The sequence below is a fragment of the Macaca thibetana genome, chromosome 4 (genome assembly GCF_024542745.1).
Source record: "Macaca thibetana thibetana isolate TM-01 chromosome 4, ASM2454274v1, whole genome shotgun sequence".
In the NCBI taxonomy this organism is placed as follows: Eukaryota; Metazoa; Chordata; class Mammalia; order Primates; family Cercopithecidae; genus Macaca; species Macaca thibetana.
Window position 1 is genome coordinate 56,247,057 of NC_065581.1, and position 23,744 is coordinate 56,270,800.

The 23,744-nt window shown below is 36.3% G+C and overlaps 1 protein-coding gene across 2 annotated transcripts in view; it reads right to left on the minus strand.

The window, feature by feature from the left end:
* HMGCLL1 (3-hydroxymethyl-3-methylglutaryl-CoA lyase like 1) overlaps positions 1–23,744 on the minus strand; it is a 145,445-nt gene that overhangs the window by 108,966 nt on the left and 12,735 nt on the right. For both annotated transcript variants that reach the window (XM_050786159.1, XM_050786160.1), the window contains 2 exons: positions 2,149–2,229; positions 1,816–1,923 (listed from right to left, as the gene is read on the minus strand). In XM_050786159.1, the coding sequence (XP_050642116.1) occupies positions 1,816–1,923; positions 2,149–2,229 (189 nt within the window). The remainder of the gene's footprint in view (positions 1–1,815; positions 1,924–2,148; positions 2,230–23,744) is intronic.

Here is a 23,744-nt window from a genome sequence, read left to right on the forward strand (position 1 = left end):
AGGAAGAAAAGAAAAGAAAGAAAGAAGGAGAAGGAGGAGGTGGAGGAGGAGGAAAGGAAGGAGGAAAGGAAGGGAGAGAGGAAGAAAGGAAGGAAGGAAGGAAGGAAGGAAGGAAGGAAGGAAGGAAGGAAGGAAGGAAGGAAGGAAGGAAGGAAGGAAGGAAGGAAAAGGAAGGAAGGAAGGAAGGAAGGAAGGAAGGAAGGAAGGAAGGAAGGAAGGAAGGAAGGAAGGAAGGAAGGGAGGAAGGAAGGGACTGTGAAAGCTGATAATTCTGGAAGATTATTTTACAAGGAAAGTATAACGAATGGAGAAACAGTGCTTATAAATACCATTTAAGCGACTACTGCAATGATTATTTAATGAGGGTCTGGATCACCAACATATCAATGGGACTGAAAAGAAGACACAAGTATAGGCCATATTGAAGAAGAAGACATTTCATACATCAGTAACTGTTATGGACTGAATGTTTGCACCTCCTCAAAATTCCTATGTTGAAATCCTAACCTGTAATGTGATGGTATTAAAAGGAAGGGTCTTTGGGAGATAACTAGGTGATGGGAGTGGAGCCCTCATAAATGGCATTAGTAACATGATAAGGAGAGACATGGGTGTGCTCCCTGTCTCTGCTCTCCACCATATGAAGATAGAATGAGAAGATGGCCATCTGCAAATAAGGAAGTAGGTGTTTACCAGACACCGGATCTGCCAGCACCTAAATGTTGGACTTCCCAGCCTCCATAACTGTGAGAAATAATTCTCCTGCTGTTTAAGTCACACAGTCTATGCTATTCTGTTACAGTATCCCTAACTGAATACGACAGTAACAGGATACAAAGTCAGCTCTTAAAATCCAGGATTTTGAAGGAAAGAGTTGCACTCCTGGCATAAAGCAGGATGGACAACAAATTTGATTTTGTGACTGTTGGTGTTGGAAAGAGAGCCAAAGAAAAGAAGATAGGCAGAGAAAAGCACTGAAAACAGAATCTTAGGGGAACCTTCAACTAAGAGGTCATGAAAGATGTCAGAGATGACAGAGAAAGAGCAATTGGGGAAATAACTGATTCATTAGAATAGAGAATAATGGAAACCAAGGAAATGATATCAGGAGTAGTCAGTGAAACCAAGTGCTGTGGAGAAATTAAGGGATCCAAGGACTGAGAACAGACACTGGAATAGGAAGAGAGAGTGTTTTACTGGTGCTGATTTTCAAAGATCAGAGTCAAGTCTCAGAAGTGATGACTGCTGCCATATGCCTGAAAACCCTAGAAAAAGCTCTCTCATCTTGTCATCTTTCAAGGCAAAATTCCAGATGACTTTCTGCTTTATCTTCAATGATGTATTTGATGATGTATCCCTCTAGCAAATACAAGTGTCAAAAAAAGCAAAGTAAAAGGAGTACGTGTCTCCATTTCTCACTCTTTAATATGGGATTCTAGAAGGAAGCTATCAGGCTACTTATCATCATTTGCCTCTAACAGACAAAATGACTAATGCATTTGGAGATGTTCAGATTATTTAGAAAGTCAGTCATAAAATGATAAAGAGAGGGCAGACCCCCTAAAATGCTATTTAACAGCCTTGTCCTCTATTCATTATATTGAACCATACTCACACAGGCTTAGTATAAAGTTCTAAGTAACTTTTAGGACTTCATCAAAGGGTTTTTATTTAATCATAAAACAGTCCACAAGCTAATATTTTGTAAGAATATGAAAAATTAGTAATGATATCAAGTTAATATCACAGTATTTACCAAATAATTTTTGGTGAGGTTGAATTAGGATCTAATTAAGAAATTGTGGGTTTACATACCTGTGGTACCCATCTGGAAGACACAAAGCTAGTCACTTCTATTACAGACAAGCCAGTTTGGGAAAGTCGATTGATAAATTCAATTTTTATATCTGTAGGAACTATAACCTATGAAAACAAAAAATATTTTATAAGTAAATTATATAGGGTCTACCGAAGCACAAATAGAAAATTACTTCCTAAGTCAAAATGAGTATTATTTGTAATTTATACATTCAAGTAGCAATTGAGAAAAGATATATAATCGTGTAACATGTGAAATCCACGTAAATCTTTACAATCTTAAATCTATTAATATTTAGACAGCATTTGAAGTAAACGATATAAAACTACCTTTTCATTCTGCAATCCATCCCTAGGCCCAACTTCTACTATTTTAACAAACTCAGGGAGTCCAGATAATTGGGATGTTTCCTGAAATGCAAAACGTAAGAACAAGAAAACATAACTTTTAGATTGCTACACTTGCTTATTTGAAAAGTTAAACAACTGCACTTTGTTATACTCTTACCCTAGAGAATTAAAATAGTGAAAAATCAATAAAATGATATGAAAATGCACTATTTATATTACTGGCAACATGAAGTATTTTTTCCTTATAACCAAATGATATTTAGTCTAGTTATGATTAAAATTCAAAAGATTAATTTATAAAATATAATTGAAGAATAATTGATTTACTCAGGACCTAAAGAGCAAATCTGTTGGGTGAGTCTGTGTATGACGATAAACTAACTACTGTTAGAGTTCATTTAAAAATTACATCTTGGCCAGGCACGGTGGCTCACGCCTGTAATCCCAGCACATTGGGAGACTGAGGTGGGCAGATCATGAGGTCAGGAGTTTGAGACCAGCCTGGCCAACATAGTGTAACCCTGTCTCTACTAAAAATACAATAAATTAACTGGGGAAGGTGGCAGGCACCTATAATCCCAGCTATTTGGGAGACTGAGGCAGAAAAGTCACTTGAACCCAGGAGGCAGAGGTTGCAGTGAACTGAGGTTGCGCCATTGCACTCTAGCCCAGGCAACAGTGCGAAACTCCGTCTCAAAAAAAAAAAAAAAAAATATATATATATATATATATACACACACACACACACACACACACACAGATAGATTTAGATAGATAGATAGATAGATAGATAGATAGATAGATATTTACATCTTAATTTCTCTTAATTACATCTTAAGCTGGGGGTAGTGGCTCACGCCTGTAATCCCAGCATTTTGGAAGGCCAAGGCATATGGATTGCTTGAGCCCAGGAGTTTGAGACCAGCCTGGGCAATATAGTCAAATCTCATCTCTCTTTAAAAAAAAAAAATACAAAAATTAGCCAGGCATGGTGGTGGTGTATCCTGTAGTCCCAGCTACTCTACTTGAGAGTCTGAGGTGGGAAGATTACTTAAGTCCAAGAGATCAAGGCTGCAGTGAGCAGTGATTGTGCCACTGCATTCCAGCCTGGGTGACACAATAAGACCCTGTCTAAATAAATAAATAAATAAATACCCCTTTAAGTTAAAAGACTACTTCTACTTCCATGAAGAGGTATACAGGATGCCACCCTCTATACTTTGAACTTGAACATGAATTTGATTTTGGGAATTGGGCCCAGAAAACTGAGGCTAGAAAAGACAATGTGCTGCTTACTTTTTCTCTAGGTCACACAGCACAGTTACCACCTAAGTGTTGCTCCCTGAAAGACAGACCCACCCCTAGTGGAACCTATACCACAATAACCCGCTGGGAGCAGCCTAGCTCCAGCCAAATGTAGCAACCCCTTGTTCTACCTTTTGCTAAAATCTGAAATGGTAAATGGTCTGGTTTCTGAAACCTCTGCCCCTACACTAGGTACTATGGATCTAGTTTAGAAGATATATTTGCCTTCTAAATATGCCCATTTAGAAGGCTGTTATTTAAAACAGGGGGAAAATGAAAGAGCCTTTGAAATTGTATATTGCAGTTAAAGTCAGAAGCATACTCCATCTTTTCAGACTGTACCAACATAATCTCTTGGTATCTCTGAGCCAAGTTAAGTTTGGGTAACCCATCATCAAGTTCTTTAAGTGGATAGTTGACAGAATCAGCCAGGAACCACAGAATCTGTACTTCAGAGGTTTTTGTTTGCTTGTTTTTGTCTTTTATCAGGAATGATGAATCCAAGCCAACCAGTTTATATTGTCACACTCTGTCCTTGTAAAAATTACAGCATATATGGGCAAGGTGGCTGTTTTGAATGCAGAACCAAATTCAAGTCTCTGGAACAAAAAATATTAAAAGGCCATTTTTAGGGCCCAGAGCTGTTACAGGTTTTATCAGCATTCTGAGCTCTCAGCAAGAGAATCTAAATGGTCCCCTTTACAATGTTTACAGACCACTCTCCACAATTTCCATGAAATTAGTCAATTCAATAAGCAAAAAAAGCAATCTAGAAGAAAAAGAATTTTCTTTTCTGCATTTTCTGTGTAGGTTGTGATGCATGAAGTTAACTTGAGAGAGTGGAGGGATGAGAGGAAGGCCTGGGGTTCCTCAGCTTTAGACTCCATTTGGATGACAAAATGAAATCATGCCTAATTTACAAAGTGTCTATAATTTCAACTGAACAATAAATAAAAGGTATGACATGGGAAGGTGACTAAGAAAAGATCACTCCTCCTTCTTCTTATTTCTAGTCTTCAGTTGGCAGGAATGAAACAAAAACAAAACTAGGCAATCTTAAGCCATATGGTCTTATTAGCACTGATTGTTTCTTGAAACTGCATTTCAACAACAGTTAGCTTGGCACATACATGGAAGAAGAGTTCTCTTTTCCTCAATGACAATATTTGCCAAAAAAAGAAAAAAAAAGGTACTTAATGTTTTTTAAGGTACTAACCATATGCCTCCTAAATACAGTTGAAGAACTGAAGACCTTTCTTTGCATCAATGTGTGTAGCTGGCATTATTAACAAGTAATCTGAATAAATTAAATTACAGATCATTAACAATTATGGCCATTTCAATCAAAGCAGAATATGTGTTCACTTGATATTGTTTTTGAATCTAATGTTACTATTTAATCTTTTGAGACTATCTGAATTAAGCCAGTGACAGAAGTGACAGAAGAAATCATCCAATGTGATCAACAAGTAATTATTGAGCACAGTCCATATGTCATGCATTGGGCTGGGGCTGGGATATGCCAAAGTAGAACCAGTAATAAACAGTCCAATTATATATAAGAAGAAGGTAAGGACCAGCATGTAGTGGGGAATATCTGGGGAGAGGTATGTTCTGGTGGGGAGATAATTAGCTTATTTTTGAATTATTGAATTCTACATGCTTGTATAACATTTAGTTGGATTTGCCTACTAGGCATTGTTTGTGCATATCTAAGCTCATTAGAAAAAAAAAAGTCAATACAGAGATAGTAATGCTTAGGAAGAGACTAAAGATCACTAAGAGAGGGCTCTCAAATCACACATAGTCAACACGTATGAAAGACAACCCATTTAAAAACGAGAAACTAGAGGAGGACCAGGTAACACCAGCACATGCAGTGGGTCACACTGCAGGAGCTGCACTTGGGGAACCTCAGAATTTCATAATGGGCTGTAGACATACATGCCCTTTACCTTAGAGGGAGATACTATTTCTCTTTCTATGGCTGTTTGCTAGACAAACATTCTTGAAAACATATTCTCAAAGAAAGGCAATCAGTGCCTTGCTAATAAAACATGCAGATATGCCAGGGTTCCATAAAAATTGTTTCTCAATAATATTATTACCTCCATTAATACCCAATTATTTTCTTCAACAAAATTCTTATTGATTATCCGAGATTCAATTTGTCATCTACTCAAGAGACTTCTGGCTTCCCCAGATGGAATTAAGTTATTTTATTTCTATATTTTCATAACATTTTGTAGAAGGCTATTTTAAAGCATATCTATGAGAACTTATTTGCTTGCCTGTTTCTCCTTTTTTAAAACCCTCAGAGTTATCAAAATGGATACATAATAGGCACTTGGTTTATGTTTATTAAATGAATGACTAAATGAATGAATAAACTCACACCTAAAATTTAGACAAGTAAAATTGACCTTTCTTTTAGCTAACACATGCTAAGTAACATTATTATAGTTATTGGGTATAGGAGGTGAATCATTCAACAAAAACTCCTGCCCATGACTAGCTTACAGTTTAGTGCTATAGAGATCTGGAAGCAACAGTGAGGCAGGGATGGGAAGGGACACTTTTCTTACACACTGAATATATGAAAATTAACCAATCACTTGTAAGTTACAAGGAATTGTGTTGTGTTTTAATGTAGTCTGGAGAAGTTAGAAATGTACTCCTTAAACAGGCCAATAGTCTAAAATTTATTTTTATAGCATTTAACATCCTACGTTACAGAGCTCAGTGTATCCTGTTTAATGTGCAGTATAGTATATGATACTAGCGAAAAAACAAAAGATGTTTTATCCAGAGTGAATGTTTCAAAAGGCTATGTTTTATGGCTGAGTGTATGCCTACGTTTGGCATCAGATTTCTAATGGTTCACTTTCATGGAGTAACAACAAAAGAAACACTATCTTGAATTTATGTTACTTTACTTTTCCAAAGAACTTTTCTATCAATGTTTCATCTGTGAAGCAACTCTGTGAGGTAGGCAGACCTGAAAGAGAGATTAAATGACTTCCTAAGTTTACCCAGCTAAGCTCCCTGGCTCTTATTCTAGTTTTCTTTAGGTTAAGATTAAATACTTCACCAACTATTGAGTTATGGTTGAAGAAAATAATAATGAATCATTCTTTTATACAGAACAGAAGTAATGTGCTTCACTCACATTTTTCAATCTTACATAAAATTAAATGGAAGGCATATTTTGATGGAGATTTCTCTGAAATCTTTAGAGTGTGTGTGGGTGTATGACAGTGTGTGTAGGCTTGTGTGTGTAACATACACATTTCTCAGCAGTAATAATGGATGACTTCTATATATACAATCAACCCTTCTAATGGTGATAGATATGATTGCTTATTAGTCACCCTGAAAGACTGCTTTTTTCCCTAGGAAAATAACATCATCTATAGTAGAAATTTCTGGACAGATTTGCTTATGTTTCATGCACTTCATTTCTTGAGGAGTATTATTTTGTGTAAATAAGGTCTTTATGAATATTGAAATATTCTGTTTCATAGCCAGTATTCCCAAGAACTGCTATGATGTTCCAATCAAATGTCCCCATTACACAGATGAGAGGGCTGAATCTGGAAATTGTGTGACTTTCTTTCAAAATTAAATTAGGCTTTCTAAGGGGGCATTAGAGATCGGCTTTTCCAAGAGAATCTATTTTTGTTGTCTCATTTGAAATATGCACATGGTGCATTTTGTAGTAATGTTAAACTCTCCACATTCTGCTATTTGTTGCTTCTTAATCAAATATAATGAGAAACACAAACTATTATCAGTTATATAGCAGATATCCATAGAAACCTGGGTCCTCCAGAGCAATCAAAAGACATTTCTCTTCCTGGTTATCTCTCTAGAATGGAAGGCTGACTCAAGAAAGCTGACAGTGAAACCGTTCTTTCAGAATACCTATGTGCCATTGTTGATTCACAGGCAATTTTGGCAGTTTAATAAGAATTTATTTGTAACCATATGAAAATAAGTTTGTAATGTACTATTATGTCATCTAAGACTCAATCAACAACATGTTTTAATTTACTAAATCAAAAAGTAAAGGAAGGTATCTGCTTACTGTTTAGCAGTATTTGGACAGCCAGAAGAGAAGTGGAGAGTTGTGCTGTACTTGGTTTTCAACAGTCTTCAGTAAAAAGCTTTAGAAGAGATTAAAAACAAGCTCTAGAAATGACAAAAGCCCTCTCTGTATATGTATACTAATATTAACTCTTGGCACTCAATGGAAAATCAGTGCAGAGTATCAGTGTAGACATACAGCACAACTAAATACAAATTTCTTCTGGAAATATATACATTTCATGAACACTTGAATCAATCAAGAGTAGTTACAAAAAAGCAAAAGAAAATTATACAAGGGGCATTTGCCACATATGACAGACTGAAATGTAGTAGAAAGATGGACAAGATCATCTAAAATTGTTTATTCAAATTTTTAAAATGAGGTTTTTCGCATATTTACCATATCTGTTCACTTACTAGTTAAATAAATTCCATTTTTTAAAAAGTAGCTTGAGCAATAAATGCATGCAGGTGTTTAATATTCATCAATTAATTATTGTTTTAATATAAAACAACTATATTATTAAAAAAACAAACTATGAAAGATGAAAATAGAAAATATACGTAGATTAAAATAGATGATATTAAGTGGATTAGAGAATATTAAATAATAGAGAAAATGGAGAATATTAAGTTTATAAAACATGGATAGTAATAAAATAATAGAAAAAACAAAAATGAGACAAAGTACATGTAAAAAGAAAAAATCAAAGAAATCAAGAATAGGAATTTTAATGCAGGAATTTAATAAAGCATTAAAATAATTCAAAACAGAAAAACTTCTATGAATTGACAGAGCATGAGATGCTGTGAACATAATAATGCTTCTTTAAATGGTGGCTGTTATTTACATTATTTAGTTTTAATAAATAAAATTATTTATTATTGTATTCATGGCAGCTTAACATTGAAATAAAATAAACTGAAAAATAGCCAACATGACCTATAGATATTTCATTACAATTACAATCATTATTGCTACATTGAAGGTTTAGATAGTAATAAACGTGTTACTTTGAAAATCAAAAGGAAATATTTGACTTCAAATATTTTATATAGAAAATTTCCTCTCCTTAGTGTCTTACCAACAAAATTTGTTTGATCTCACATTCTCCCATCTTGTAGTCAGTCCCAATATTTATTTTGAAAACTACTAAAATTGTTTTTGCCTTTTGCAAATACAGGTGTGTGTGTGTGTGTGTGTGTGTGTGTGTGTGTGTGTGTGTGTGTGTGTATGTGTGTCTGTATGTCTGTGTGTATTTGGTAAAGCTTAATTTTCTGGGCTAAAATTGTGATATGCCAAGTTTCCTCATGGTAATATTTTCTGGGATGATACATTTCTGAAAATAGTAGTTTATAATAGAAAAAAAAAACGATTCATATTAAGCCGGTTATACCAGCAGCATGTCCTGATAGCCACAAAGTTGAAGGAAACTATTAAAATGCATAAATGGTCAGAGTTTTCAAGTTCAAACTCCTAAGATGGTACAGCAGTGTTAGCTGAGGACAGTTGGTTTCATATTTGGCTATGAAGACATAATTCATCATTCTAAATAGTTATTTAAATTGGGGCTGTTATTATTATTTACAAAAAGCAATTAAATTTCTTTACATAATTTTTGGTTACGCCATGTTGGTTATATAATAATGACAAGTTGGGAAATCACATCAGTGACGTGTTATAAGTTTTTGACTTTGTAATGCACTCTATTAAGCAGTCATCCACACAGTCATCAACCCAAATCCATTCAAACTTCAAATAAAATTTTTCAGATATTAATGAAGCTTTCATCAAAATACAGCTTTATGTAATGTTTCCTTTCTGATTGGCAAAAACGAAAATGAGCATTTGCATGATTACGGACACACAACAAAAATTCTCAGAAACCAACAATCTTTATTCCCTTATACTTCTTGATATGTAAACAGTGTTTTATATTTGTTGGAGCCAAATTATTGAGTGATAAAGGTGGCAGAAGGAGTTGAGAGAAATGTTACCATATCCTAGTGAAGTTAGGTGAAATCTATACCTTTGGACATTTTTATTTATATGATTAATAGACTATAGTGGATGTTGTGACATGCTGCTCAGGTATGCCTAGGACAGAGGAATTTTCAGAAACTAAAGTTTTGGCAGCTGATGGCATTTCACTGAGCCCCTTTTCTGTAACTGCCCTCAGCTACAGCGCCACTTTATTCAAGGTCATGTGCCCATCCTAACTGGAAGGGCCATACCAGCCCCTGGGATCCCTGTGTAACTGACTGAAGCCTCTGTTGTGACTACATCATAGTTCAACTTCTTCTTCCACCTAGTTTTATATCCTTTACTTCCCCACAGTTATTGAATCCAAAGGCAATAACATTCTGCAAACAAATCCTTGTCCAGGAGACTGTTCCCAGGGAACCAGACCTAAGAAAATTAGTGCCAGGAGTGAGCTGAGGAAGTGGTCTCTAAAATGGGATTTGGGAGCTACATCAGTTGCTGGTTAATTTTCAGTTAGTTCATATTCTTCAAAATAGGTGGGATATTGCTACTCCCTGGTAACCAGCAGCAGTCTAATTGTTAAAATATTTGCTAGTTCTCATTCAGGACAATTTTGCACCCCAAGGGACATCTGGCAATGTCTGGAGAAATTGTTGGTGGTCAAAATTGCTGGGCACTGCTGGCATCTAGTAGGGTAAAAATCTTACAATGCACAAGACAGGACTCCACAACAAAGAAGACATCCAAAATCCATAGTGTTAAGGTTAAGCCATCCTGACCTATACAATACAAATTAATGAAGGATATAGTTCAATTAGTTTTGGTTAGCTACTTCAATGTAAAAGTCAGGATCCCTTGCCTAGTCTATATATCTTAGCCAATTTTCAGATGAAAAAAAAAAAAACACAACATGACTGAAGAAGCAGCCAGATGTTTATGATGAGGACCTTGTAATACTAAGAGAACTATATAAAGTAATTCATATAATCTTTCCCCAAAGAGATCTATAGCCATTCATTTGAGTAAATTTACACTGGGTAAAGAAGAATACCAAAAATTTCAGATTCTTGGATACAAGGTTCAATTTGACAATGATACTTGGAGACCCAAAGTATCATTATATCCCCCTTGTTAAAATGAGAAATACAAGGGCCACATAATAAGTGGAGTCCTGGGTCCTTATTCCCTGTGGTTATTTCTCAGTCCCTGAGTATATAATTGGAAACAACATATTTAGTATTAGGAACAGCCCTTACTGCTTATTGGTTCCTTGACTTGTAATGTAGGAGCTACTGTAACAATGAAGGGCAAGTAGGAGCTTCTGAAATCTCTCCTTCCTCTCCTTCAGATGAAATAGTTAAAAAAGAAAAAGAAAAGGAAGGGGAAGTAGGGGGAGGAGAAGAAGAAAGCATATTAGGAGAAACAGCAGAGATTATTACCATCCTCAAGCATCCTAAGAAAGTAAAAGATATAGGGGTGATGGCCTCATCATGAACCCCCTCTAATCACCAGTACAGCCTCTACCCAAACCAGAAAGATGTTATGATTTTAGGGGATGACACTAAGCTACCATAAAGTAAACCCCAATTATAGCTTCTGTGACAGTTGCGGTATTTTTGCAAAAGCAAATTAACACTGCCTTATTTAAATTATATGCAGCCTCCAGTGGATGAATGCTTTCTTTTCTATACCTGAAAGAAAAAACAGCATTAAAATTCCAATTTGCTTGGGAGAGAAAACAATGGATTTTATAGAATTCTGTCATTGCTCTATTCACTCACCTATTGTCTGTCATATTTCAAAGGGACCTGAAATAGCTGGACATTCTGCAGAACATCACATTGATCCACTCTATCAAGACTAGTTAATCAAAGTTCTAACTATATGAAAGGAAACTCAATTAAAATGAATTAATAAATCATAAAAGTAATTTAAGGGGCCTTTTAAAAAATGCAGGGATCCAAAAACACACACACACACACAGAAGAAAAATGATTGCTGAATACTCATTACAGAATCTAAAGTGCCAAATAGACAAACCTATAGTGATCTATCTCTGTAGGGCATATACATGTAGTGTAGAGATTTAAAATCCTAAACATGAATGCTACCAGTCCTCCATTTCAGACTCAGAGCAGACAAGAGTAATTCAATATGGCAGTTTTTCACAATGAGTACAGGTGCATCTTCTAGGCCTTCTCAGTAGAACTAACTACTCCAGTATCTGCTATCCAGGTAGAAACTACTACCTAAATTCAGGTATCTACCACCAATGATTGACTCTATTCTGCAAGAAAAAAATCAATTTTCCATCCCTGGTATAATGAAAAATTCTATTACCACTCTGTACTTCATTTGTTCATCTATAAAAAAGGGAGGTTACAATAGCTAAAAAGAGTTGTGGCAAAGTCATACACAGTGCTATATGTATATATGTGATGACCATTATACAAATAATAGGTGCAGAAAATTATTTTTGTTCATTTATTCATCCACTTAGTACTGACTGGACATTTAACATGTGTAAGACCCTGTGCTAGAACTTGGTCAAAGAAAGCCTATTTGGATACAGAGATTAATTTTGAAGGAGATACCTTAGTTAAAATATTCCTAAAATAAAGCGTTAGTTTATTTAGCAGCTTTGTTTCCAATAGCTCTACTGAAGCAAATCTTAGATAGGTTTGAAAAATGATGTTACGGGCTGGGTGTGGTGGCTCACACCTGTAATCCCAACAATTTGGGAGGCCAAGGCGGGCAGATCACCTGAGGTCAAGAGTTCGAGACCAGCCTGGTTAACACGGTGAAACCCCATTTCTACTAAAAATACAAAAAATTAGCCGGTCGTGGTGGTGCATCTCTGTAATCCCAGCTACTCAGGAGGCTTAGGCAGGAGAATCAATTGAATCTGGGAGGAGGAGGTTTCAGTGAGCCGAGATCGCGCCATTGCACTCCAGCCTGGACAACAAGAGCGAAACTCCATCTCTCTTTCTGTCTCTTTCTTTCTGTGTCTCTCTGTCTCTCTCTTTATATATACACATATATATGTGTGTATGTATATATATGTGTGTGTGTATATATACACATATGTGTGTGTGTGCATATACACATATATACATATATACACACACACACACGCACATATATATATGTAATTAGCCGAGTGTGGTGGTGCATGCCTATAATCCCAGCTACTCGGGAGGCTGAGGCAGGAGAATCGCTTGAACCCAGGAGGCGGAAGTTGTGGTGAGTCTAAATCAGGCCACCACACTCCAGCATGGGTGACAGAGGGAGACCCCATCTCAAAAGAAAAAGAAAACAAAACATGATGGTATAGCAGGGCATCCAGGGTGGTGATGAAAAACTCTAGAGACAAACAACCTGACTCTACCATGCACTGATGAAAAAACACAAGAAAATAATTTAGTCTTCCTCACTCTCCTCTGTTAAAAGTGGGAATCATAATAGCACTTAGCCCACAAGTCTGTTTTAAGGATTAAATGAGAATGTGTATACAAAGCATTTAGCACTGTGTTCAATGAAGAGTTAATACTTCATCAATGTTTGTCGCTTCCCTTTTTGCAAGGCTAACTTGAAGACATGGGACTTTTTTTTCTGGTATTTTGCAAAAAGGGTAGCTTAAATTGTTCCATTTATCATTGTAAAATATAACTGCTTGTTTAAAATTTGCAATGAAAGGAATCATTGTTGATAGTAGAGCAGATTACCTTACACAGTTCTTGCCACAATCAAAATAATACCTGGAAATTATTCAAGTTCTTTCAGCAAGGAGCTCAAAACACTTTGGAGACATTATCCCATTTTGGAACCTGCCAACAATTTTATCCACTTCCAGTGCTGACAACATCAACTCCACCCATCCTGTTCCACTTGGCAATGTCAACCTCAGTTTGAACCTTTGAGGGGCAACAGAGGGGCACTCACTTCAACATGAGGATAAATGAGAGCTCATATTCAAAACCTGGTTCAATAATGCCATAAGTGAATACGGGGCGCACAGATAGTTACTTGCTAGAAATGTTTATATGGAAAAAATGCTAATGTAAAAAGCAAATTAAATACATTAATAATTCTGATTGGCATCATATGCTTAGAGGCAAGAGTATCAAAAAAGTCATATCTTCTTCACAAGCTAGGCTTTAATTTCTTCTTTCACCCCAGGGAGTTTCTTTTTAACTTCAAAACATAGTTTTGGGTTATAAAAAGATCTAAAAATTTAGGCCGGGCGCGGTGGCTCAAGCCTGTAATCCCAGCACTTTGGGAGGCCGAGGCGGGTGGATCACGAGGTCATGAGATTGAGACCATCCTGGCCAACATGGTGAAACCCCGTCTCTACTAAAAAATACAAAAAACTAGCCGCGCGTAGTGGCGGGCGCCTGTAGTCCCAGCTTCTCGGGAGGCTGAGGCGGGAGAATGGCGTGAACCCGGGAGGCGGAGCTTGCAGTGAGCCGAGATCGCGCCACTGCTCTCCAGCCTGGGCGACAGAGCGAGACTCCGTCTCAAAAAAAAAAAAAAAAAAAAAAAAAAAAAAAAAAAAAAAAAGATCTAAAAATTTTAATGCATATCCTCTTGCAGAATATGGAGCTGGCAGATGAATAGTTAGACACTGACATCACAGGATAAGGTTTGAGTTGACCTGCACCCTCAAGCAAAAGAGACTTCACGATTCCTTTAAGCAACCCAGTTATTCATTTATTCATCATTCTTGGGGCATACTAGTGATTCTAATTGCCACTATAGTTAATGCAATGAAAACACTTGATCTCAAAGTGTATCAGAATTTTCAAAAACCATAATATTTGGGACATTCAAATTACAAGGGCAATGAAATATACTGAGAACAATCCAAGCAGTAGAGGGGGACTTACGCATTTTGAGGAAGCTATGCCAATACACAGGACCCCGTTAGGCACCACGGCCAGGGTAGGGGTCCTTCTTGCCCAGGTTTAAGGGGTTTGTTCTAAAACGGATCCTTAATCCATTCCTCTACATTCTGTCCTCCTACAGACTTCCTGTTCTTTGGAAATACACATGAACTCATCTTTGATCCTCTCTTCTTCTCATATCCTATATCAGATCTATCAGCAGATCATGTTCTATCTTTAAAATAATTATTTCTTACTTGGATAACTGCAAGAACATTATAAGCAATCTCTCTACTTCCACTCTTGCCACCTCCTCTGCAAGGCAGAAAGCAGCCTTCCTAGCACTTTGAAAACATCAACCAAATCACATCACTTCTCTGTTCAATATCCTCTATAACTTTCCATTTCCCTCAGAGAAACATCCAAAGTCTTTGCCATGGCCCTGGAGGCTCCCGTGAACTTACGTCTTACCACCTTTCTGATGCCTTCTCCCACTCATCCTTTGCCTCTGTTGAAGCCATACTGAATTATTTGCCATTTCTTGAACACCTGAGCATTTGCATTTGCCCCTGTTGGACTGTTCTTCCCCTACATATATCTGTGACTCACTTCCTCACTGCCTACAGGGGGTCTGCTCCTTAAAAATAATCCATAAAATAATATCAAAAAGTCAACAACAACAACAAACCCACAACAAAAAGGAAACTTCACTCTCTACTCCCCTTACTCTTTATTATGCTTCTAGCACTCTTCATTACCATGTTATATATGCATCTATTTGTTTATTTCCTGTCTCTTCTCTTCAACTAAGAGCCTTTGAGGGCTCTTAATTTTGTGAGGTTCACTGCTGTGTCCCAATCTTTAGAACTGAGCCTGGTGTATAGCACACACTCAGTAAACACTTATAGAATAAATAAATGGGTATAATTCATCCAATCAGAGTTCAAAGAAGTGATGAACTTTTTGTCAGCCACTTAATGAAGGATGTTCATATTCATATTATGGCTTTGAAAACTAACAAGAATTCACTATACATAGTGTGCTCTGATATTCTGGGGAAGACAAGTAGAATCATTATTTGCATATTAGTTATTCAAGGGAAGCCTTCACAAACACTTGGAATGGGAGCTGCGTCTGGTGAGGAAATGTCGACAAAAGGAAGGTTGAACGCCTGGATCACTGCTCTTTTAATCAGTAGGTCCCATGGTCTAAAGGAATACATATGTTTCTGTTGTGGGGGTTCTTTTGGGCAGGATGAGGTAGAGTTGAACATTTCCATTGGTATTACTGGCCATAATAAAGATTTTTGACCCTGAAGGCCAGTATGCAGGATCTTTGGGGGGTTCCCTAAACTGGAAGGAGAAAAGTTGGGATATTTGTTAGCAGCATCAATTACCAAAGGCCCAATGGAGTTCTGTGACTATTGATAAGCTATTAAAAATTTCATCAAATTAATTTGATGAGGCCTGGCAGACAGCAGTGAACAGGACAGACAAAAGTCCCTGTCTTCACAAACTTACAGAAAATAGCAAAAATAATAATAATAATAATTAAAATATATACTCTAAGTGTTATAAAAACAAAGAAATCAAGTAAGGAGGAGAGGAACTAAGGGAATAAGAAATAGGTTGACATTTTACACAAGAATTGTGTTTTGAGCAAAGAATAAAATGAAGTAAGCGATGGGGATGGGTACAAAGCTATACAGACATCCTGGGGAACAGCCTTCTAGTCAAGGGGTCAGCCAGCACAATGTTCTGTGAGTTGATTGAGGGAAATGTGCCCAGGGTGTTAACTGTTCTAGCAAGAACCAGAAGAACAGTGTTAGATGGGGAAGAGTGAGCAAGGAGTAAGGAAATAGCAAATTGGTATTTGAAGTGTAAGGAGGGCCTGGGTAAAGATTTTTGTTCCCAGGCAGATGGAAAGCCACTAGAGGGTGGGCTCGGGAGCAGTGGGATAATATGATCTGACGTACATTTGACTGTGCTCACTCCGGGGATTTTATAGAGAATAGACTGAAAGATGCCAGGGCAAACACAGGGAGAGTAAAAATTAGGAGTTCACAGAAATAATCTAGATGAGAGGTGACAGCCGATTGTTGGGTACAAGGCCAAGGGGAGACCCTAAGAGTACATTAACTTTTCACTCTGACAAAATAAGTCTCCTGACTCCCAGGCTGAGCAGGGCAGATGCGTACCTTGCATCTTGATTTGCCCTGGAAGTTTGATGTAAAATGCATAGAAAGTCAGAATACTTATGAGAGGGAAATAGTCCCAAATTTATGTAATAAAAAGTAAAATAAATTGTTAAATGTATTCAAAACCTGCTTCTCAGTTAAACACTTTCCTCCCTTCTCCCAGAATACTATTAAATATTTTCCTAGAAGCTTTCTCACACTTTATAAAGATAGATTCAATCACCCTAATGATACCAATATTTTGCTGTCTCCATTTTATTCCCAAGAATCCCCAAACTGAGAATTCATCTACATATACTAATTTATACTACATAGTCTTATACAAAGATTTATTCGTATTTTTTTTTCAGCCACTAAGCTTTAAAGTATATGGTTGTCTTTAATATGATCCTACTTAAGGGGATGAGCCTTTAATCCAGACACTAACTTATTCTGCCTTCCTGCCTGTAACATCTAACATCAGGCTGGTGCACCGCAAAATAACCGCACTTCAGGTTGCCTGGCAGTGCGTCTGTGCTCCTAGGCGGTGCTTGTCAACAGCAACCCCAGCTCTGCTCTCAGCCATATCTAGATTGCTTCTCACTCACTGACCCCTCACTTGGCTTTGCTTTCTAACACACTGACCTTTCCCAGCCCCGATTCTAATTAAAACTTGTATTTTGTTTCTTTAGGGCTCTGTACCCAGCTGATGAGGTTACTACTGGCTTTATTATACTTTCCTTTCCAGGTGGCCTATTTCATTTTAGAGACACCATATTTTGAACCCCAGAGGTGTCTCTAATGTTGGGAATGTGAGCAGGCTGGTGAGGAGTGGTCTGGGGCCACTGAATTTCTAATCCTTCTTAAATCACGTCATGTGTGTATTTGCTCATTCTATGTAAACCTAAATCTAGCCCTGCTTAAACGTTCTCCGTATACAAGGGGGAAGGGGGTTAGCAATAAATTATGTTGCCTGTCTAGAGTACAGCTGGTACTCATACTGTACTTAAAAGTACTTCATGTACTTGCAGGCTGTGCCTAATTTGTTCCACAACCTTCTATCCTCAAGCTGAACAAGTGAGAAACAGGATACTTAGATAAAAGTTTAGGTTTAGGTCTGTCTAAAATACTGGTGCCTTACTCAGGCTTGGTTGAAAACTAGCTACAGAACCCCGTCATGCTGCAGGCTCCATTTAAATGGAGAAAGGGAATTAGGAAAGGTCCACAAAATGATTAAAGCACATCTTATAGGTAGGACAAGCAAGGCTAAAACATACTGGAAATGTGTAACCAGAAGGATAGAAAACTAACATGCAAATTTATAACTTAAATGTGCAACTTAGTAGGTTGCCCTACTAAAGTTAATTTTTCTGTCAAATTTTATTTAACACAGGATTGAATTTAAACTATAGGTTGAGGACAAAAGCTTCTTAAAGTGAGGGCCATTAAATACTTACGGGTTATTGTTAAATGAATGCACTAACACTTTTCAAAAGTAAGGTGGTTATACATCTCTGTTTGAGGTGGTCCTGGTTTATAACTGGTTTTGGAGGGTAATTAATCCTATCCCTATATTCTCTCATTATGTCATTGTTTGGACTATATATTACTTGATTGTTCCACTTAAATTTGCTATATGCATTTACTCTGAAAGAATGCAGGCTTAACGATTTTACACTTCCATTCCAGCTCTCTCAGAATCCATAGCTTTCACAGTGACAGAACAAGATCACTGTATCTGGCTCTGTTTCTAGATCTCATAGTCCTTCTATGTGAATATGATGGCCAATAACAATCACAAATAAGCAGAGCCACTGCTCCAAGAATCCCTTAATCCCATACATGGGCCATCCTGGAGACCGAGCCTTTTCCACTTTTTTTTTCCAGAGGGTAAGCTCTGGGCAAACATGTGAAAAAGGAACTTCGTTTTCAACCTGCTTCCCCCAGAGCTGCTCCTTGGCTCTTTAAAACAATTTTCTTTCTATCCCTTAATGGTCCCACCATGACCAGAAGTATCCAAACTGCTACTGCTTCCAAATCTCAATACAATTCATCTAACCTTGTTCATAATCTGTCAGGACTATGATTTTGGTTATCTAAATGCGATTTTCACCCCAAGGTAGCCATTATGGAAAGGTAGGCATTTCCATACCTTTCATTTAGCAATGGATCCAACCCTAAGACATATTTTAGCAGACACATTTTGACTTCTCAGAGGCACTTAATGAAACAATCACCCTAAGGGAAAGCCAGTCTAAAGAGACAGAAAAGCAGCAAAGCTGGACAGGAGGAGAAGCCAGAGAGTTATTTAAATAAAATTAAAGGAGATTTTTTTGTTCCCCCCAAAAAGTCCACAAAAAAGTTTTTCCCCCCTAAGTTTTAGTGCAGAACAAATACTACAAATATAATCCTTTATTTAATTTGCCCAAATTTGTTTGTCTCTAAATGTGCCCAATTAGCTTAACATTTCCTTATAATCAAGAAAAAGAGGAACCTTCCTAGAGATTTGACCAAAAGGTTAAGTCTATCTGGCAGAGACTACTATGAACATAAATAGGTAAAACTCTGCTACCACCCCCACATCTGGGTGTGACTATTCAAGTGATTTCTGGACAATGGAGTGAAGCAAAGTCATGTTACTTTCTGAGTGAGGTGGTAGGAAGTGGATGTCTCCTCCCATGGTCTCTTTTCCCAGCAAAATGGAAATGACCTAGAAGAGAGCAGGGGCATAAGAAGGAGCCTGGGTCCTGGAATGACCAGATCATTCACACTGGACTTGAACAAAAATTCACCTGCAATTGTTATAAGCCACAGAGAATATGGGGTTGTGTGTTACAGAGTTTAGACATACTGGCTAATTAAATCTGATTCTTTGATGTGCAGAGATTGAATCTTGTGTTTGCAATATCTCCATACATTTAAGTTAAAGGAGCTCTCAGGGATGATTATGGAGGAGGACTGGGGCTGGAGAAGAACACTGGCTTCCATAATGCTGTCTTACCTTTCTGTGTAATTTCTCACTTTTCCAGATGCTCAAAAGTCTGGCATCAAGAAGAAAAGCATAGATTCAGAGTTAAACTTCATTTTGTTTTTAAAATAAACATGAACCTTTAAGGAAAAAAATAAACTACTTCTTATATCATCTAAACATAGAGCTTTGTTTATATATTCATTCATTCATTCCTGTATTCACTAATTCATTCGTTCATTCACAATTGAGAGTGGAAAGTGTCATCCGGCAAGATAAATGAGTCGGAAGACATGATTGTTCACAAGAAGAGTAAAACAAAATTTTTGTTCAAAGTAACTTAAATCAACACTGCTGCAGTATAAGTAAGTTATCAAACTTCTACAGCAAAACCACTCACTTGATCAAAGCCTTGGATTTCCATTTCCAAAGGCCAGTGCTTTCTCAGGACTTTAAAGTCGGGCCAATATAACTAGAGTAAAACTATAAAGGTGTAATGGCAGGATGTCTTTCCAACTCTAGGAAATGATGCACAGTGGCTCTGAATAACTCAACATCATCACTGTCCTTTACTATTCCAGAAAAATACGTCCCAGTATATTCCGTATTATGTGAATCTCATGTTCTGTTTCATGTGATACCTATAAGCTCTTCTGTCCAAATTCCAATTCCTTTTTTTTTAAGTTCAGCTGTGATCTATAGTTCATTCTGTTAAGTCTTTTCCATAATCCCTCTGTTCCATTTTATGTATACACCTTCAGTGCTTCCTTCCCTCCCTCACATCCTAACACCTTCATTTAATCACCTCTTAATCATTTGCCTGAAAAGTAAACCTTCCAGTCACTTATTGTTTCCTTCCAGATGCTGCTGTTGAATGACTCCCCAAGGGCTTCACCTAACATTCCATCCATGTTCATTTGGCTGTGCAGACTGTGATTCCAGCACACCAAAGCTTTTAAGCTCTTTCTTTCCAAGAAAACTCATAGCTAACACCATTATTTCCTCACAAAAACAGCTAACATCTGCAGACTGAAACACCAAAACAAAGAAAAAAAATTTGCACACTTCTGCTAAACTTGGATGCAAACTTTATCAGCCATCTTAGACAATAAATCAATGTTCTGCTTTTCAATTTCTAGTAAAAAATAAACCACAGTGGTTGATGTCAATTTCCCCTCAAAGGAAGAGTTAACAAACAGGTTATAAGTGAACTAAGCCTCTATTTGGAAAACTAATCTCTAACACAATTCATCAGGTTGTTCAATTATGTTTAATTTTATTCTGTATATTAATAGTTCATTTCAGCAGCATTACTTAGTCAATTCACTAAAATACCCCTGCATACTATATATTATAAACAAATAGTATGTAATGTTTATCAAAATTATTTATTCCCAGAATATTCTCAAATTAATAACAACTTGGAATATATCTAAACTACATTATCGTACAAAAAAATCATCTTTAAAATTTTGATCCTTTTTGTCCTACAATCTCAGGAAATTCAGATTCCTTATCTAAAAGAAGGAAATAAGGGCCCTACAAGTAAAACTGAGAAAAGAAACCGAAGCTGCTAATTCCCAGCTGTTTGCTATATAGATCATAAGGCCCTTTATAGACTTATTTGAGAATATTTGTGTTATAGTTTATAATTTTTTCCATCATTTACTTTACTGGATGCTAAGAAGATCTACCTGGAATGGTCTGAGTGAAGAAAGATAATCATTTTCACTCAAAAATGGGAGTGGTATGAAATGAAATGAAAGAAAATGAAAGAAGAAAATAGAAAGTGCTCCCCAAACTATGGATTTAGAATAGATAGTAACATAAAAATTGGAATCTAAATTTTTATATTAGCTGCATTATACTGACAGAAGAATTGTTTAAATCAATTTTATAGCTGATAGTGGAGAATCTACCCTATCAGTGCTTTCTCATACTTACCCAATTTTCAGTGGTTCCTCTCAGTTCCCATTATACCAATCTCATACACAAATGTCCTTAATTGCTGCAGTTCCTAATTTATCTTTGACCAACTCATTACTTCCCCTTGAGAGCTCTAACTCCAAGAAAAAAAATGCTTTGCTATACTACCATTTACCCAACAATAGTAAATATGTCCATATATAAATATATATATTCATATACATAAACCTACATACATAAAGACACATTCATATACTCACAAACATATTTGGATATGGATGGTGTCAATTTCAGTGGATATGTGTATATGCACACACATGGTGATATATAAGAGCAAGAACAAGTCTATAAGCAATAAATGTTTGCTCTTATGAAAATTGTAACAACTAAAATTTATAAACACTTGGAAAATATTCAAATGCTTAGTTGATAACTAGTAAATATATTTTCCCAACAGAAGTTATCCAGGAATTTTCATTATGTATATGAAGTTTACATTACACAATATTTGGTATAAATGCAGTAATACATTTTACATAAATTTGATCTTTTTGATGACTTTGAGTCAACTATTCTCCTATTAGTAACAACTTGGAATATATCTAAACTACATTATCTTACAAAAATCATCTTTCAAACTTTGATCCTTTTCGTCCTACAATCTCAGGAAATTTGGGTTCCTCATCTAAAAGAAGGAAATATCTAAACTACATTAGAGGCTTAGTTCACTTATAACCTATTTGTTAACTATTCCTTTGAGGGGAAGTTGAAATCAACCACTGTGGTTTATTTTCTTACTAGAAATTTAAAATGACTTATGAATTTTGTAAGGAAATTTTATAGACTGAAATTATTTTGCTATTTGATAAAGATGAGTTAGTATTATTCTAATCAGATAATTTTCCAGATTCCTATTAATAATACCCTATTAATGGTTAATATAGTATTTTGTATATCATATATTATTTCATTTGTCCCATATGATGTAAGTTGCAAATTGAGAGCAAGTATGTTAAAATAATACTACTGCCCTTATTTAACACTTTTTAATTAAGACAAATGATTGACATTTTATTTAATATATTATCACTATATCTTTCCCAACAAAAGGTCAACATCTTTACACTTTCTTCAAAGAGCAAGTAGATTTAAGGGATCCAGCTCTCTAGAGATGAGTATGCAAGCTTTATGTTCCATCTTTCTTAGTTCAAGTTTTCCTTTCAGTATTTTCTAGAACATACATTTAGCAGAATTATATTAAATTAAATATTAAAATATTGTCATAAGGGAATGGGGGCTAAGTGATAGCAGACATTCATGAGTGAAACCTTGAATAACTACATCTGTTTCTCCACAGGTCTTGAAAATGTCTTTTAGACACAGTCCTAAAACTTAGGCAAGCAGAGTTCCAAATTACTCTCAGCTTTAACATTTGACCAGGCCCACAGTTTTCTGTAAAATGCAAGGTTTGAACTGTCTCCTATCATTTTAAAAATTAAGGAGTTATCAGCCCTTACATCAAAATTCTCAAAAGTAGAAATTGTGTCTAACAAAAATAAGATTCATATTTTGACTTCAACATTTACCTATGCTCAGCTTCTATTTCACAGTGAAATAAATACGAGATTGAGTAAAGAATTTAAAAAGTGAATGCCAGACTCTGTACACCCAGTGGGTTACAGATGTATGAAAGTGGTGGCAGAGAGCCACTCCACTTCCTTCAAGATCCAAAAACATTTGGAAGGAAAACTCAGAAGGAAAAATGTCTGACAGACATGTTCTCTTTGGGGCTTCCTGCTTCATTGTTTGCCAAGCTTCCTAGACCCTCTTGCTTCTTAATAAAGTTCACCAAAAAGACTTTATGAAATGCTGATTTCATAGAATAAAACTTGTGTTAAAGGCGTTTTTATGTAGTTGAAGTTTTCTGCCATCTGCATTTCTCTACTTCACAAAATCAAGGAAGCGTGACTTGGAAAGTTACAAGCATAAGGTGACATTTGAGGCGCTTACTATTGGTGGAAAAAGGAGCCCGAACACTGAATCCTAAATCGGAGACCATAGCTTAGACATTGCAACAGAGAAGCTGCTTAACCCTGAGGGGATCATTATACCCTTCAATGTTTCTACTCTTTCTCCTGTAAACGAGTCATGTGAACATGCATATTGTGCACTGTGTGAATTAATAGAAACACAGATACAGAAAAGAAATGAAAAGTTGGAATCTAATTTCTCCGATTTTTACAA